The sequence below is a fragment of the Medicago sativa genome, chromosome 7 (assembly GCF_051527215.1).
Source record: "Medicago sativa cultivar Bolivia chromosome 7, Bolivia_mono, whole genome shotgun sequence".
Lineage (NCBI taxonomy): Eukaryota > Viridiplantae > Streptophyta > Magnoliopsida > Fabales > Fabaceae > Medicago > Medicago sativa.
The window spans coordinates 90,503,378-90,519,849 of NC_140755.1; the positions used below are offsets into that span (position 1 = coordinate 90,503,378).

Below are 16,472 nucleotides of genomic sequence, written 5' to 3' on the forward strand. Positions count from 1 at the left end.
AATAATGAGTAAATTTTATACCTCCATCCTTAAATATATGAGTCTTTTGAAAAAAAATACAGGAATTAAGAAAGTTAATAGTTGAATTAATTTTGTTGACAATTGTTATTGTTTTATACTCCCTCCGTTTCAAAATGAGTGTCACTTTAGCCAAAAAAATTTGTTTCAAAATGAATGTCACTTTACATTTCCAATACAACTTTAATTTTTTTCCAACTTTACGCTCAATAAATACTCAAACTTTTCTCTCACACAATTTTTCACACAATTTTCAATGCAACTTTAAGTTTATCTTTTTCTTATAAAGTAAGGGCAGTTTGGTAAAATTGCTATGATATTTGACTACTTTATTTCATTCATTAATCTGTGTGCAATTTGCTAAAGCGACACTCATTTTAAAACGGAGAGAGTATGTTTGTCCTTTATGAGAGATAATTAGTTACTGTTTTTATGGAGTAGTTATTACATATTGCAGAAAAATATGTAACATAAATAGAGGTATAGTGGTAAAGAAATAATTAATATGCATTGAAATTTGAGATGAGTCTTATAAAAATGGACAAAGAAAAAAACTCAACAAAGTCTTGTAATTAGGAAAGGAGGTAGTACTATCGTTTTTTTTTTTGTAGTGACCGGGGTTTGAACCTCGAACCTTGCATATTTTATGCATTGTCACAACCAGCTGAGCTAAGCTCACGAGGACGGAGGTAATACTATCTAACATTTCATACTACTCCCTCCGGTCCTATATATAAGAAAAGATTCTTTTTCTAGGTACATTGAATGATTAATGTATCTAATTTAAAATGAAGACTAATATAGGACTGGAGGGAGTATGTAACCTAAAACAATTAATTATTAAAAAAACTAAAACAATTAATATTATTAATTACTCCCTCTGCTTCAAAATACATGTCCAAGTCAACAACTTCACATATGCCAATGCACAATTTTGACTGTTGATATCTTTAATTATCTAAAGTAAAAAATTATAAAAATTTAATTTTTTGAAAATATTTGTCGAGACAAATCAAACAACATCTTACATGCTAATATTTATATTTATACATTAGTTAAAAAGTATGATCAAAGTAAGTCAAGTGAATAGTACACATTGCAAAAATTGGACATGTATTTTGAAACGGATGGAGTATTAAATTAAAATAATAAATTTGAAGCCTAAAATAACGTGAGGCCCAAGATAGCCGGCTCACTTGTCAGTTGCCACCCTTTGGGATGGCCTTGCAATCTCCTAGTGGAGAGGGTTCAGTTCCGAAAGTAAGATAATATTGTGTTATTTTGGATTGAGCCTTCATGTGCGTTTAGGCTAGCCAATTGCGGTTAAACTATTACCTTTTCCATCCTGCGGTTTTTTTCCATGTGTCCTGTTTTTTTTCTTCTTTAAAATGTTCTTTGATATATTTCATTTTTTAAATGATAAATTGATGAAGAAAATACTTTTTTTTTGAAATAAAATCTTAGTAGATTATTTAATAGAATTATTTAATGTAATCAATTTTACATATTTTTAAGAAAATTTTTATGCTTAGTTGTGATCGTTCTATTCAGTTTAGACATATACTCTTGATTTCTACTTCAACTTAGGCAATTACAATTTATTCGTTTTATATTTTATGCGGATATTAATAATTTATTTAGTAAATTGCGGATTTTAATATGAATCGTCTTTATTTTTTCTTTTATATTTATGACATATATGAATTTTTAATAAATTTTATATAGAAAACAAACAATAATTTTATTGTTTAACAAGAACAAATACACTAATTTTAAGAAGATTTATTTATCTTGTACAAAAAAAAAGAAGATTTATTTATACTTTTAGTCTCTGCAAATATGATTCATTTGAAGTTTGGTTACAATTGAAGTTTGGTTCTTGAACTTACTAATTATTTTGAACAATCACTGTAATTATTAATCATTTAAAATTTAGTCCCTCAACCCTGTTAATGACGGCCACATCAACGATTAGCTAACATGGTAGTGATGATTGGGTAAGTCAGCCGCTGAGTCAGAAAAATATAAAATGGACGGACGAAAATGCCCTCAAGCTCATCTACTTCTCTTTAACCACTTTCATTCTCCTGTCATTTTCTCTTTTCTCCCCTACAACCACCACCACCACCAACAACAACAACTTCTTTCATCATCCACCTTCTAACAACAACCTTATCATCACCAACAACAACCACCACATTCTCCCTTCTTTCCACCGAACCCAACACCACCAACAACAACTTCCTTCCATTTTTTTAGATTCTTCTTCATAGATCCAACAACAACACCTCATCAGAACTTAATAGATTCTTCTTTATAGAACTTAATCATCTTTTCTTTTACCATAATTGAATCAAGTGATTTTCTAAAAGTTGAAAACCGAAACCCTAATAACTGTTTCAATTTAAGTTTGGCAAGACAAATGTGTGTGAGATGCATCGAGAGGCTCAGACAATTGTGTGTTGGAACTAAGTTTATTCCTGGACCATATGGTATCATAGAGCTCGGATCACATTTATAATCATTGTCGCCTAGCATAAAACACACACTAAGGTGGCTAAATTCAAAAGGCTAATAAATCCACATATATTCATATTACAAGCAAAGACTAAAGATCAACAAAAATGGAGAAAAACCATAACGAATTCGTCATATGGTTTTCAGATTCATATTTGGGTTTCACGATAATAGGAATCAAACTTCTGAGTTTGGAGTTTGTGTTTGCATGAATCTATAATTGTGGTGGTGGTGGTGGGGTGGGGAAGAGAGAAGAGGGTGACATTTGTTTGGAAGAGGAAGGATAAAGGAAAGATGAATCATGGGTAAATTGGTAATTTCACATTTGTTTGAAAGGCTAATGTGCATTTTGATACGTTCGCATTAAATTTTGGTGAGTTAGCAAAATAATCAACCAATCAGCATTGCCAAGTCAGCTAATTAGGGACATGGTTATAAGTAACTGGATTGAGAGACCGAATTTTAAGTGATTAGTAATTGCAGTGACTGTTTAAAAAGATTAGTTAGTTCATGAACCAAACTTCAAATAAGCCATATTTACAGGGACTAAAGGTATACATAAGCTTTTTAAGAAAAATTAGGTCTTACGTAAGTCTTACAATGTGTTGGGCAAGCCCTAAAAACAAAACCATGGATAAGAAGAAGAAAAATGAATATGTAACAATTAATCTGAAAAATTATCATGTTAAAGGATAACATATTTTTGTAAATTTAATCAATTTTGAAATTGTTTTATTTTAACAATAAAATGCCTTTACCTAAGAGCTTCTACAATTGATAATTCTATTTTTTTTTATGTTTAAGTGGGTTCCATGCATACATAATACTAATTTATAATTTTTATAATAGTACTCCCTCAGTCTCACAATAATTGTCTCTTTAGCATTTTTTTTCTCAAAATAATTGTCACTTTAGAATATCAATGCAGCATTTATTACTTTTTTATATTATTATGTATTGAATTTCATCCAACTTAACAACTCTACTAACTAGAATTAAGAAGGGTATTTTAGTAAATGATACTAGTTTTACCATTGAAATCAACACAATTAAACATTTTTTTAATAATCGTGCACAAACCTTAAACGACTATAATTTAGAGATGGAGGGTGTATATTATAAACACTCAATCCTTCTAACTCAACACCTCATACAATTTGTATCAATTTGTGATTATACTAACAACTTCAAATGTTGATTGAGTCAAAATTGGCAAAAAGAACCAAAGATGCAAAGGGGCTAAATCTTAGGGGGTCAAAATTATAGTTTTTATACATAGGGGCCAAAATCGCAACTTTTTAAAATTTAGGGGGGAATAGTGCACTTTAGCCATCATTATATTGTATTTTTTATTTTATTTTGAAACATCGTGAGGTCCACGGAGAGAAACTGCTTATGTGAGCCACTTCTAAATAGGTACCATTTGTGCTTTCTCCATAATAGGGGAGGTACCAAGACTTATGGAGGTAAGTCGAGTCCATATTTTTTTTAATACACTTCACAACATTTAAAAACTTTATTAATAGAGAAAATGAATGGAGAGATATTAACTCCCATTGTGAATATCTTTGTATCTCTCCAATAATGCAAAAACCACTTTGTTCATTTTATTTTTGCGTTAACCCGACTTCCAATTTTTAGGAAAAGAATACCCTAGTAATGTGCAGTTTGGTCGCAGGATAAGTCAAATCAAGTCAAAAATATCTTCACCGAAAAATCGAATTCAGACTCTCCCGAACATTCGTCTTTTAGTGGAGTTCATTAACCACTTGGTTCACCTTTGTTCACTTTGATCAAACATTTATTTGAGCTGGCCAATTTCAATTGCATTTAGGGGCTGTTTGGAATAGGTGAAAGTAGAAGGAAAGATACCACTAGGGATGGAAATATTTTGGTGTCATTAGACTATTTCATACCATCTTTAATGGGACTAATCGTTTTATTTCGCTATCGATGGTTATTTAAGACAAGTATGAAATTTTGGTTAATCAATTAAGGAATGGACCACCATCTTCATCAAAAAAATTTGGATGGTGATTAACCCTCCAAAGAAAATCCTTAAAACAAATCCCAAAAAAAAAGTGTTAAAGAAAGGTGATGAAAGGTCAGGGTGAAATGAATTTTCGTGACATCGTTTCATATTCTTAATTTTTGGGAGAAAATATAAATTAGGGTTTAAATTTGTATGTCTTAAGAGTTGTAGCGGAATGTAGAGAAATTGTTATGATCACTAACTTAAGGGAGGTAAATGTTTTTTTCAAACTAGAAGGAGTGTGAATGTCTTTTAATAAAACTTTAGGGGAGTGAGTGCAAATTACTCTAAAAATAATTATTACATCAAAGAATGCAAGTAATTTCAATCATATAAATTCCACACGCAATAGTTTTTCACTTAAATTATCTTATTAAGTGTCTTATATTAGTTTTGATATATATTTTCTAAAGAGATATTTTGATAGAATGATTTAATTGAATGACATTTTTATAATAGGCCTAAATTTCTGACTTGTAGTACAATATAAGGACTAAAATACTCGTTTATTCTTTCCCTTAATCAAGTCTATATAATGAAAATGTACAATAATAATGAAAGTGGTTCAATTTCTTACTTCTTATACCATTCCAATTCCTTATCTCGATCATTTGCCAGTTGCCACAGCTAGATATATACATATGTAGTCATACTACTATTTCAAGCTTAACGTACATTCTTTTAAGATTAACCACTGCAGTAAAAGTGCTATAATTTTAGTATTTAGAAGACAAATGCACATGTAAAATTAATGACAGGAAACGTATACAGATCAAATTCTTAAGCTTAATAGACTTGTGAGTTGTGATCATGAATTAAGCTAAAGTATTCTCCTATAAATACTAGTGTAGAGAACACTATCTTACAACCACTACTAGCTAGCAAGCACAATTTCACATTGCATCCCTTGCTTATGATATATCCTAATCCTAAATATTCTACAACCAAATGGCTTCAGTTTTCCTTTCATCTATAGTCATATTTCTGAGTGTTGTTTCAGCCATAGAATCAGCAGCTGCTGCGGATGTTTTTCCAACCGGTGAACCAGTTCCGGTTCATTTTTACCCCCTAAGTGTGCCACTTCCACCAAAACTAAGCCATGTTCTGCCCACAGGTGAACCAGTTCCAGTTCATTTTTACCCGTTAAGTGTGCCACTTCCACCAAAACTAAGCCATGTTCCTACCAGTGTGCCACATCCACCGACACGAGAACATGTTATACTCACTGGTGAAACAAGTCCAGTAGTTCCGGTTAATCCATTTCCTGCCAATAAGCCACTTCCACCAACTCCAGAACATGTTATGCCAGAAAGTACCGTGCCACCTTCTACAGGTCAAGCTTTTCCTACAACAAACCATGTTATGCCTTCTGGTGAACCAGTTCCAGTACATGCTATTCCAGAAAGGACTGCACCACCTTCTACAAATCAAGCTTTTCCAACAACAAACCATGTTATACCTACTGGTGAACCAGTTCCAGTTCATGCTGGTCCAGAAAGTACTGTGCCACCTTCTACAGGTCAAGCTTTTCCAAGTTCTAGGAAGATCAAGTATGGAGTTTAACATGATGAAAGACACTGTCTAAATTATAATGTGGTGACCTGGTTTGTCTAAACAGATGTCAACAATAATGTAAGTATGTAACTGGAATCCTATATTCTAATAAAACAGCTATATTAATTAGCATTTTAATTATAACCTATCTCTATATTCGTAGAACTTTTATCTTTATCAACATATACATCTCTTTATCTGTTCATGTCATTCCTAATTGCTTTCTCCTATGAAGTTTGCAACCCAAGTGCATATTAGAAACACTGATCTGTATTTTCATATAAAACAATAATAGCTCATAACTTATCAAGTCAAACAACATTTGCAATTATATCTTTTGATGGATTCATGTCATATACATTTATTAATCTACCAAAAAGATATTAAAGTGACAAACATTTTAGATTGTACATCGTGAAGGTTGAATTATCTTTTGCTTTGCTTTGTGTGATTCATGTCATATACATCGTGAAGGTTGAACTATCTTACGTAGTCGCTTGCTAACAGATGTCTTATCAAAATCCTTGAAATTAAAATTCAATTAGATATACAAACATCCAAATAACAAACAAAAAATAATGAATAAATTATAGGGTATTGGGTAACAATGTGGTAGTTTGAGGTCTCATAGGGGTTGGTTTTAGGCGCAAAAGAATACTGTGTTGGAAGAGTTATATGGTGCAGTGTTGTCAATTGTATATTGCAGAAAATAGTGGTTTGCTTAAATTTCGCTATTGCAGTGTTGTCAATTGTTATAGTGCCTCTATCTGATAACACTTCGTACTAAATGGTAGAACAATACCGACTTGTTCCAATTCCGCTACGCCGTAGTGTTATAGCGTTAGTATAGCCGCTATTTGACACTGCAAATGATTCGTGTTTTCTCTTGGTTCTAAAGAAGATGATGGTGAAACCATAATTTTTAATTTTATTTTTAAAAAAATAATAAGTGATAATCCATCTAAGCAGTTCCATGTATTTTTATTAATTTGGGCAGCAGTGCTAATAGATCTTTGTTTGCCACATCAATATTTTTTGTCAAAATGGCTATACCTGCATACGTGCTGCAGAAACACCAATTGATATGAGAAAAAGCTTTTAAGAATTCTCCTTTTGATTTTCTCAACTGATTAGCACTAGCAACCTCATGAGTCTTTCAACTGGCAGACAAAAGGGGCTTCAACATACTTATGTTCTTGCAACAATGAAGCAAAAAACCAGTCACTTGTCAAATTGTTAGAGTTACAACTTTATTATAAAGCAGCACAGCCACAGTGGAACCATTTTGTCAATAAGCCAGAGGAACTATTTTGGGAACAGCAGGGAGCAGTTGAAACAATGACTCACTTCCCACCTTTTACTAACAATGAAATAATCAACTCTTTTCCAAAAATGCTAAGCATGTGTCATATGCAAGCCATCTTAGAAACTCAATTACGTGGCAACAAGGCTCCATCCTGGAGCTTTATTGAGTTTCTCTTTTTTCATCATCTTTCTCTGCGTACATATTTGACAAAGCAACATGATTATGAGGTTCCAGAGCAAGAATTTCTTTCGCTACTCTTTCAGCAAACTCAGTGTTGCCATTATTCTTGCTAGATGTCAATAAAGGTCCCAAAATAACAACCACGTCAGGTTTCCATGGCATCCCTTTTATAAGTTCCTCTGCCTCTCCCAAGTTGATCGACCATGCAGCCATAATGCTCAATCTTCGGTTCAATACCATACACAACCTTCATCGAACAAAAAACCTCGCGACCGACATCAATCAAACCTGCATGACAACAAGCAGATAAAATTCCAACGAATGTGACACCATTAGGAACAACAAAATAAACTAAGAGCATCTTCATCATGTCCATGAGAAGCCAAACCAAATATCATAGCATTCCGAGTAGCAACATTCCTCTCAGCCATTTCATCAAACAACTTCCTCACCATCAAAATTGCCACATTCTTCGCGTACATATAAACCAATGCCGTTGCAAGAACCACACCCACTTCAACCCCTTTCACTCATAAACTCATGAACCATTTCCCCAAGCTCAAGACAACCCGGCCAGGCACAAGCCGACAACACTGAAACCAAGGTAGCACCATTAGGCTTAAACCCTACAACAACCATATCCCCTCAAAAAGTTATGAGCATATACCCACAAATCTTGTAGTTCAAAGACTCAAACTTTTCAGCAAGCAGAATTTCATCAAACATGTAACGGCCATCAACCAAATCACCAGAAACAGAATAGCCACATGACAATCTAAGTCCAACCCGAATTTAAGCACGTGTGTTTGGACCTGTTTAGAAGGTACCAATATGAATTTCAATAAAGGATATTTTAATTTTGGGTAAAATATGCTTTTCATCCCTGCAATTATAGGCCATTTGATTTTTCGTCTCTGAGTTTACTAATCCTCCCGTTTTGCCCTTGTAAATATTAATCATTTGAAAATTCGTCCCTCGTCAGAGTTAATCACTGCCACGTCACTGATTTGATGACGTGGCACTACTAATTGAATCATATGCACGCGAAATGACCAAAATGCCCTTAGTAAGCTCAGGGATGAAAAAATCAAATGGTCTATAATTGCAGGGATGAAATGCATACTTAAGCCTTTTTTTTATCTATTTTAATTTTTTTGTAGAAAAAATTAATTAACAATGAAAAAAAGGACTACAAGAGTCTTTACAATCAACAAAACAAATGTACTCGTGAGCATAGCTCAGTTGGTATGGACAATGCATAATATATGCAAGGTCAGAGGTTCAAACCTCGGTCACCACCAAAAAATCAATAAAACAAATTATCTAAAAGGGGACAAGAATCCTCAAGAGAACTTTACAAAGAAAATGCCAAATAATTGGAGAGAGAGATAGAGATAAAAAAAATGTTTATAAAATATACTCCATTATTTTATTTTTTTTACTATTATAAAATACATTACATTAAATACCATAGGTATATATGATAAATATTAAAAAAAAACATGCATTATAATCTTTGTAAGTGTTTTTTTATTAAAATTATAAATTATAATTGGCTCACGTTTTAATCTTCAGTCACGAGAAATTCTTACATGGGAGCGAACCTAACACGAAACTTTTAAACGTAGCCAATTACAATATGACATGTATTTAATAAAACTTAAAAAAAATACAATTTAATTATAAACTGGAAACGGGGAAACCGGAGGTCTCTCTCTTCTCCCATGGTTGTTCTCTCTCAAACAATAGTTAAAAATGGGTGTCTCTCACCGCCGTTGGATTTCATCTCCCATTCTTCTCCTCATCTTCTCAATCCTCTTATCGTCCTTCTTCTGCTCCAGACCTTCATCCCTCTCCTTCCCACAATTCCAATAGCCGTCATGAATCAGAGCCAAGTCATACTCAAGTTTGTGAAATTCCTCACGACACAAAAGGGAATGCTAAGGATTCATGATTTAGATTTCCTAAAGAAAGAGATTGAGAAAAGGAGGACATGCAATTGCAAAGTACTACCGAATATTGATAGATAATTTGTTTTGTTGATTTTTTTGTGGTGGCCGAGGTTTGAACCCCTGACCTTGCATATATTATGCATTGTCCATACCAACTGAGTTATGCTCACGAGAACATTTGTTTTGTTGATTGTAAAGACTCTTGTAGTCCTTTTTTTTCATTGTTGATTAATTTTTTCTACAAAAAAATTAAAATAGATAAAAAAAGGCTTAAATATGCATTTCATCCCTGCAATTATGGGCCATTTGATTTTGAAGGTGAGAAAAACAGAAGAAGGGGAGTTGAATTGTGTTTTGAAAAATTCTTCGTTTCTCCTAAAAACTGAACACACTCGTCAGAAGCTAAGTAATACAGCTTCTGAAGGGATAAACAGAATCTGAACTCAGCGGAATAAAACAGAGAGAGAGAGAAGAAGAAAGACACAAAGCAATTATACGGGTTCCTTCCACAATCCGGAAGTAGTCCAGTCCCCCTTGCACTTCCAAGGAGATTTCACTAGAATGTAATATCTGATTACAATTGCTCAAGCACACAGCAAGAGACTTCCTTTGCTCAAGCACACTTTGCAAGAGTCTTCCTATGCTCAAGAACACAATCAAGAGACTTCTATGCTCAAGCACAACTGCAAGAGACTTCTAAACAAACAAGATTACAAAGAATAATGTTTGAGATTGAACACTTTAGATACAGACTCTAAGACTTAAGAATTTCTAAGATATGACTTTGAGAAACAGAAATTCTAAGTGAATGCAGAACAATTTCAGCAGAGGTTTGACACTTGTAAAAATGTTGAGAGTCTTTCGTTCAGCATTACCAAAACTCTAAGTCTTCACTCCTTTATATAGATGTGTGAAAGAGACGTTGTGAAATTGCCAGCACATCAAAAGAGTCGTTGTTGAAGCTTGATCTTTCACCAATGATCTTTTGCCTGATTTGGTTGTTGTCCTATGAAGAACCAATTTGAAATCCATTCATAATCCAAAGGAACATCTTTGCAGGAGAAGCCGTATTCTGGAGCTGTTTTCTTGTCTTGTAGCGTGGACACAAAACAGAGTAGTGGAGAAGGTGGTTATACAGTTCGTACAAAGTACAATGTCAACGCTTTCGTTCATATTGCAAGCAAATGCCTTCAAACACCTTTGAAATGACCGTTGCAAGAGTCCACTAGTCTTCTGCTGTCCTTTGATGAATTTCGATCCATAAAACAACTCTTAAATCCTTGAATTTTGCAAATTCAGTTGATCTTCAGCTTCTGATGAAATGGCTTATGATGAGGCAGCTTCTGATGATGTTGCTTCTGATAATGACGTGGCACTTTAAGACCTCTAGTCTTCAGGAGCACTAGTCTTCAGGAGCACTTGACTTCAGGAGCGCTTTTCGTCTTCAGGAGCAAATTGCCTTCAGGAGCATCTAAGCTTCAATTTCGTTGATTTCTTTCGCTCTTTATTTGCTCATTCAGAACCTTTGTATGATAATATCAATTTTTAACTATGGTCCTGTACACTTGAACAAATATTAGCTAGTCCAATTTACAATTTTTAATACCTTGTTATCATCAAAACTCTTTAAGGTCATTGTTAAACACATTTTGTTCCAACAAATTTTTCATCCCTGAGCTTACTAAGGGCATTTTGGTCAGTGCCACGTCATCAAATCAGCGACGTGGCAGTGATTAACTCTGATGAGGGACGAATGTTCAAATGATTAATTTTTACAGGGGCAAAATGAGAGGATTAGTAATCTCAGGGATGAAAAATCAAATGGTTTATAATTGCAGGGATGAAATGCATATTTTACCCTTTAATTTTAATTCTACTTTAATGCTCATATTTTTAACTTTAATTTTAAAATAACATACAAGAAATCTATGAAGCCCCAAAATATCAAAAATGATAAGTACGTCGCCCAATACGTTTTGGTTCATATCGAGTAAGTCTTATATGCTTGAAACTCAAGTTTTGGATATTGCACTTGCATTGTGCAACTAATATAAATCAACCAGGAAAAACTCAACAAACATTTACACAAACACCTTCCACCAGTTACAACTCCCCAACTCGATCCATCAACTCCTCAATAGTTCTCTAGCAAGTTTCATTGGTGAACAAGTCACTTTAACACGCGCTAATCACTTGAAAGAATGTTTATATATAAACACATACAAACTAGAGGCTTAATTAGCCAATTTTTTTTTTTATAAGTGTTTAAAGGATAAGAGGTTGTCATATGATAAACACTTAATTATAAAATCTCTCAACAATGAAAAAGAAAGTTTAACCTAACATGACTTAGTCCAGGTCTAACACTACAAATGATTCCTTCATATTAAAAAAAAAAAAAAAACACCTAAAGGATAATAGATATTGAAATTCATATCAACATATATTATACGATGTTTGTAAGAATGAATTCGCTAAGATCACTACAAAATTCATTATAAATAAATAAAATAACCTTAGAAAATTATAAGTTGACATTGATCAGGTACTTCATCTTTAAGCATCTTATGAATAAGATTCCGTTCAAACCAACAACAATCATCTGAGTCATTAGTCCATCTACCAGCACCTGTATAGAATTTGGTACGAGAACTGAATGTAATTTTCTTAAGTGAATTTGCTTTCCTTAACATGTGACTAGCTAACTCAATTACATTTTTGGAGCAAACACACCCATGTAACTCTACAAATTTTAAATCATTATGAAAAAACTTTGAATAGTTTCTTCTTCGCCTCTGAAATCTACCCATGTGCGACTTTTCCAAATGTAGATTTTTAATCTGAAAATTGAAAAGTAACAATCATATGAATTTTTTTAAATATACATTAGGCATATAAAACAAATGGATGACTTATTTCTTATTTAAAACAAAATATTATATTTTCTATTTGTTTTCTAATGTGTATACATTTATCAAGCACATTGCAAATATTAAATATGGAAACTAAAAATTCTTTTTTGAACAAGGGAAACTAAAAATTCTAATTCAAACCAAGTTTAATTTTATAAGATAATTTACACAACATTTTTTTTAAAAAAAAAAGTGAACAAAAGAAAGTTGAATAAATCACCGTAAGAGAGAGTTTTTGGAGATGCTGAGAAGCCATTGCAATATCTAAGATCCAAAAATAGTTCAAATTAGGACCATATGCTCCCTCGATAAATAACTCCAATTGTCTAAGATTTTGAAATTGAACCAAAACCTTCGTCAATTCCGCTACCTGTTTGCACCAGTAATATTTAAAGTGGATTAAAATCAACTAGTGTCACACATAATTAAAAGAAACGTAGGCAGTTAATAGAGGTAAACAACTTGACTGTAACAATGCGTTTAAGAAAACAAAAAAATAGGAAAAAACTTTTGTCGAGACAAACAACTTGACTTCTGAGTTATTGGGATACAGTGAAAAATCAAGACTGAACTAAGAATGTAGAAGAAAAAAATGCGAAAGATTAGTAGCAAATATGAAAAAGATTATATAGAAACAGTTTTGGGACCAACTGCTAGGCACCACTATGCGAGATTGACAACCTATATAGAAACAATAAACATTAATAAATCGAAAATATGGAGTTACTCACCTGTGAAGTGGTTATGATCATATTCATAGATAAATTCTCAATATGTCGTAAACTTGCAAGTGGACCAAAGGGACATGGATTTTTCTCTCTATTAGCTGCATTCCAAAAGAGCTTCAATAAACTTGGAGCTTTAAGGGAGATAACTTTCGTCCTTTGACCGCTAAATTCAAAGGATGTAAGATTTAATGCATCGATAGCTATGCGGCGCGGAGCATAAAGATGGTTATACCCGCAATCTATTATTTTCAAATGACGCAACTTTGGACTGATAATATTCATATCATCCATTTGCTTGCAGTACTGAAAGGTGACATCCTCAAGTTGGAGACATTCAGAAAACAAAAGGGGCATGACAAAACGTTGGAGACAATCAATATCGAGTCCATCAAACACAATCGTTGTCACATTTTTCAGTCCAGAAAACCCAAAAGCATAGTATCTTTCACCATCTCTGTAACTAAAAATTCGACTACCTCTGAAGCTAAACTTAGATAACATATGGGCCTTAATTTTCATCATGTGTATTGGATAAGTACAATTGAAAGAATATTCAATGGATGCAAGATTTGATGCAATGATATCTATATTCCTCACCCCCCCAAGTTGATCTCCACAGTTAACAATGTTCAAATGAAACAATGTTGAACTGATTATCTTTAAGTCAGACTTGAAATCACACTGATCAAGGGTGAAGTCTACAAGATGGATGCAATTTGAAAATAGACCATGAAGCATATCCTGCTTCACATCAACTAGTTGCAACACAAGAGTTCTCAAATTCTTGAATCCAGAGAAGTCCGTACATGCTACTAGGTGGCAGTTTTGCAGGTGCAGATACGTCAGAGAATCAGTCTTAGATAAGAGAGTAGATGAAAATCTGTATGACTCTTCTCGTTTCAAATATCGAACAGGATCAATAGTTTCATGTGAGAAGAGCAATTCAATATGTTTGGCACCCTTAGCAATTCCTTTGGAAATCATTCTGTCAATGACAACACTGTGTTTAGTATCTAATGGAAAATTTACTCGAACTGAAAGGATCATAGCACCGTGATAATGCAGCACAAATTGATCCAATCTTGTGACAAATTCAGATTGAAACCCTTTGAATAATGGAAGGCTTTTTTGTAACTCTTGAATTGTATTACAGTCAAGCTCAAACATGTTATGGACATCAAAGTTGAGGTCAATTCTTAATCCTAATTCATGACGCCAATGTTTGGACAATGTGCTTGTTTTCACCAAATCCTTCAAACCTAACTTTGAGAATATAATCGATAAAATAGAATCTGGCAACTCAATCTTGGGCTTTTTAGACCTCCTCTTCATTGTTACTGCAATTAATAACGAACACGTACACACCAGAATTTGAACTATATTAAAAGCATATATAATCAATTTGAAAATATATATTTGTTATTATTAATTTCATCATGATGAGCATATATATGTACACCACACGGAAACAATTATAATTCAACAGGTAAATAAGATTGAATAAATTCAAATTCCAATTGCAAGTAGAACCTGAATATGAGAAGCTCGTTTCAAGTTTGATGCTCGATGCTTGATGTGCTTGTTTCAGATATATAAAATTGGGGACGGCTTGGATGGAAAACCTAAAGAATTAGGGTTTGTGTGTTTCTAGATTATTATAGAGTACTGAGTTACGTGCTTGTCAAGTAAGGGTGTCATAGCCCACGGAGAGGCATCTAAACCCAATCTACTTTAGATTTTTGTTTAAAAGTGTGTTTAGATTAAAACAAAGTTGAAAAAAAAATAAACAAATTACGGGTCATTTGTTATGTCTTTCTTTTCTTTGATAAAAATATATTTGTAAGGATTTTTCCGATTTTAAGTATATACACGACTTTTTTGGAGGTGTCTTTTTTGAAAAATTCTAGTGGGCGGACATGTCAACTTTCTGACCGACCCACTAAATAGAAGATCAACACTTAAGCGTGTGGATGTTATGGTGTACGGATGTGTAAAAGAAAAATATGCATGTCTGGACTTGACTGGGGGGAAACATGGGTTGGACTTCTACGAGAGGACAAACAACCCTAAACACATATCATAACATTCCAAGTAGCAACATTCCTCTCAGTAGTTTCATCAAACAACTTCCTCGACAACAAAATTACCTCATTCTTCGCGTACATATAAACCAATGTCGTCGCAAGAATCGCTACCACTTCAACCCCTTTCGCTCTCATAAACTCATGAACCATTTCCCTAAGCTCAAGACAACCCGACAACACCGAAACCAAGGTAGCACCATTAGGCTCAAACCCTACAACAACCATATCTCCTCAAAAGCATAAAATAGTTCTGAGCATATACCCACAAATCATTGTTGTCCAAAGACTCAAACTTTTCAGCAGAATTTCATCAAACATGTAATGGACATCAACCAAATCACCAGAAAAAGAATAGCCATGTGACAATCTAAGTCCGTCCAACCCGAATTTAAGTACATGTGTTTGGGCCTGTTTAAAAGGGTACAAATATCTTGTACCAAAAAAAAAGGATCAATATAAATTCAATAAAGGATATTTTAATTTTAATTCTACTTTAATGCTCATATTTTTAACTTTAATTTTCCATTAAAAAAGAAAACTTTAATTTTAAAATGATATACAAGAAATCTATGAATATCCATCCGATACTTCAAAAATGGTGAAGTATTAAAAAATGATGGAGTATTCTATCCAATGTGTAACCGATACAGATACACGTCCTATACATTCTGATACGTATCAAGGAAGTATGACTCAATTAATTTTTATTTTTTCAGAAGAAAAAAAATGGTCTGATACATTTTGCGATAAGGCTGATTTGTATTTCTAAATAAAAAATGGTCTGATACATTTGCGATAAGGCTGATTTGTATTTCTGAATCAACTTACTTATGAGTAATAATATAAACATTTACATTGGTGGAAAACAATTGAAACAGTACTCGTGAGCATAGCTCAGTTGGCAGGGACATGCATTATTATATATGCAAGGGTTGAGGTTCGAACCTCAGACACCCCACTTATTCACAAAGTGAATTCTAGCCACTAAACTACTGGACAAAAAAATTAAAAAAAAAAAACAATTGAAACATTTTCTCAATGAATTCTAGCCACTAAACTACTGGACAAAAAAATTAAAAAAAAAAACAATTGAAACATTTTCTCAAAAAAAAAAAAAATTGAAACATAAAGCAAGGACTTTGTTGGTATAATGGTCGAAACGTCCTTAACCCTAGAACGAGACCTTTAG

General features: G+C 33.2%; 1 protein-coding gene, 1 non-coding gene and 1 pseudogene across 2 annotated transcripts; all 3 read right to left on the reverse strand.

Moving 5' to 3' along the window:
- Positions 1 to 2,457: 2,457 nt before the first annotated feature.
- On the reverse strand, positions 2,458 to 2,553 carry LOC146910097 (small nucleolar RNA snoR69Y). The gene has a single exon (XR_015020754.1). It is a non-coding gene; the product is annotated as a small nucleolar RNA snoR69Y (small nucleolar RNA).
- Positions 2,554 to 7,555: 5,002 nt separating this feature from the next.
- Positions 7,556 to 15,787, reverse strand: LOC146910098 (pentatricopeptide repeat-containing protein At5g56310-like; annotated as a pseudogene).
- LOC146910099 (uncharacterized) lies at positions 11,961 to 14,381 on the reverse strand. Its single transcript, XM_085724319.1, has 3 exons — positions 13,203 to 14,381; positions 12,692 to 12,841; positions 11,961 to 12,399 (listed from the first exon to the last, which is right to left on the reverse strand). The coding sequence occupies exons 1-3, from the start codon at positions 14,364 to 14,366 to the stop codon at positions 12,076 to 12,078; spliced, it is 1,638 nt and encodes a 545-aa protein (XP_085580445.1). The 5' UTR covers positions 14,367 to 14,381; the 3' UTR covers positions 11,961 to 12,075.
- Positions 15,788 to 16,472: the final 685 nt, after the last annotated feature.

What these genes read in the sequence shown, in the direction of transcription:
- LOC146910099 (XM_085724319.1), bottom strand. Translation starts at nt 14,366, where the DNA reads ATGTTTGAGCTTGACTGTAATACAATTCAAGAGTTACAAAAAAGCCTT. An exon ending in TGATCATAACCACTTCACAG is followed by an intron (nt 12,842 to 13,202) that starts GTGAGTAACTCC and finishes TGGTGCAAACAG; the next exon opens with GTAGCGGAATTGACGAAGGT. An exon ending in TCCAAAAACTCTCTCTTACG is followed by an intron (nt 12,400 to 12,691) that starts GTGATTTATTCA and finishes TTCAATTTTCAG; the next exon opens with ATTAAAAATCTACATTTGGA.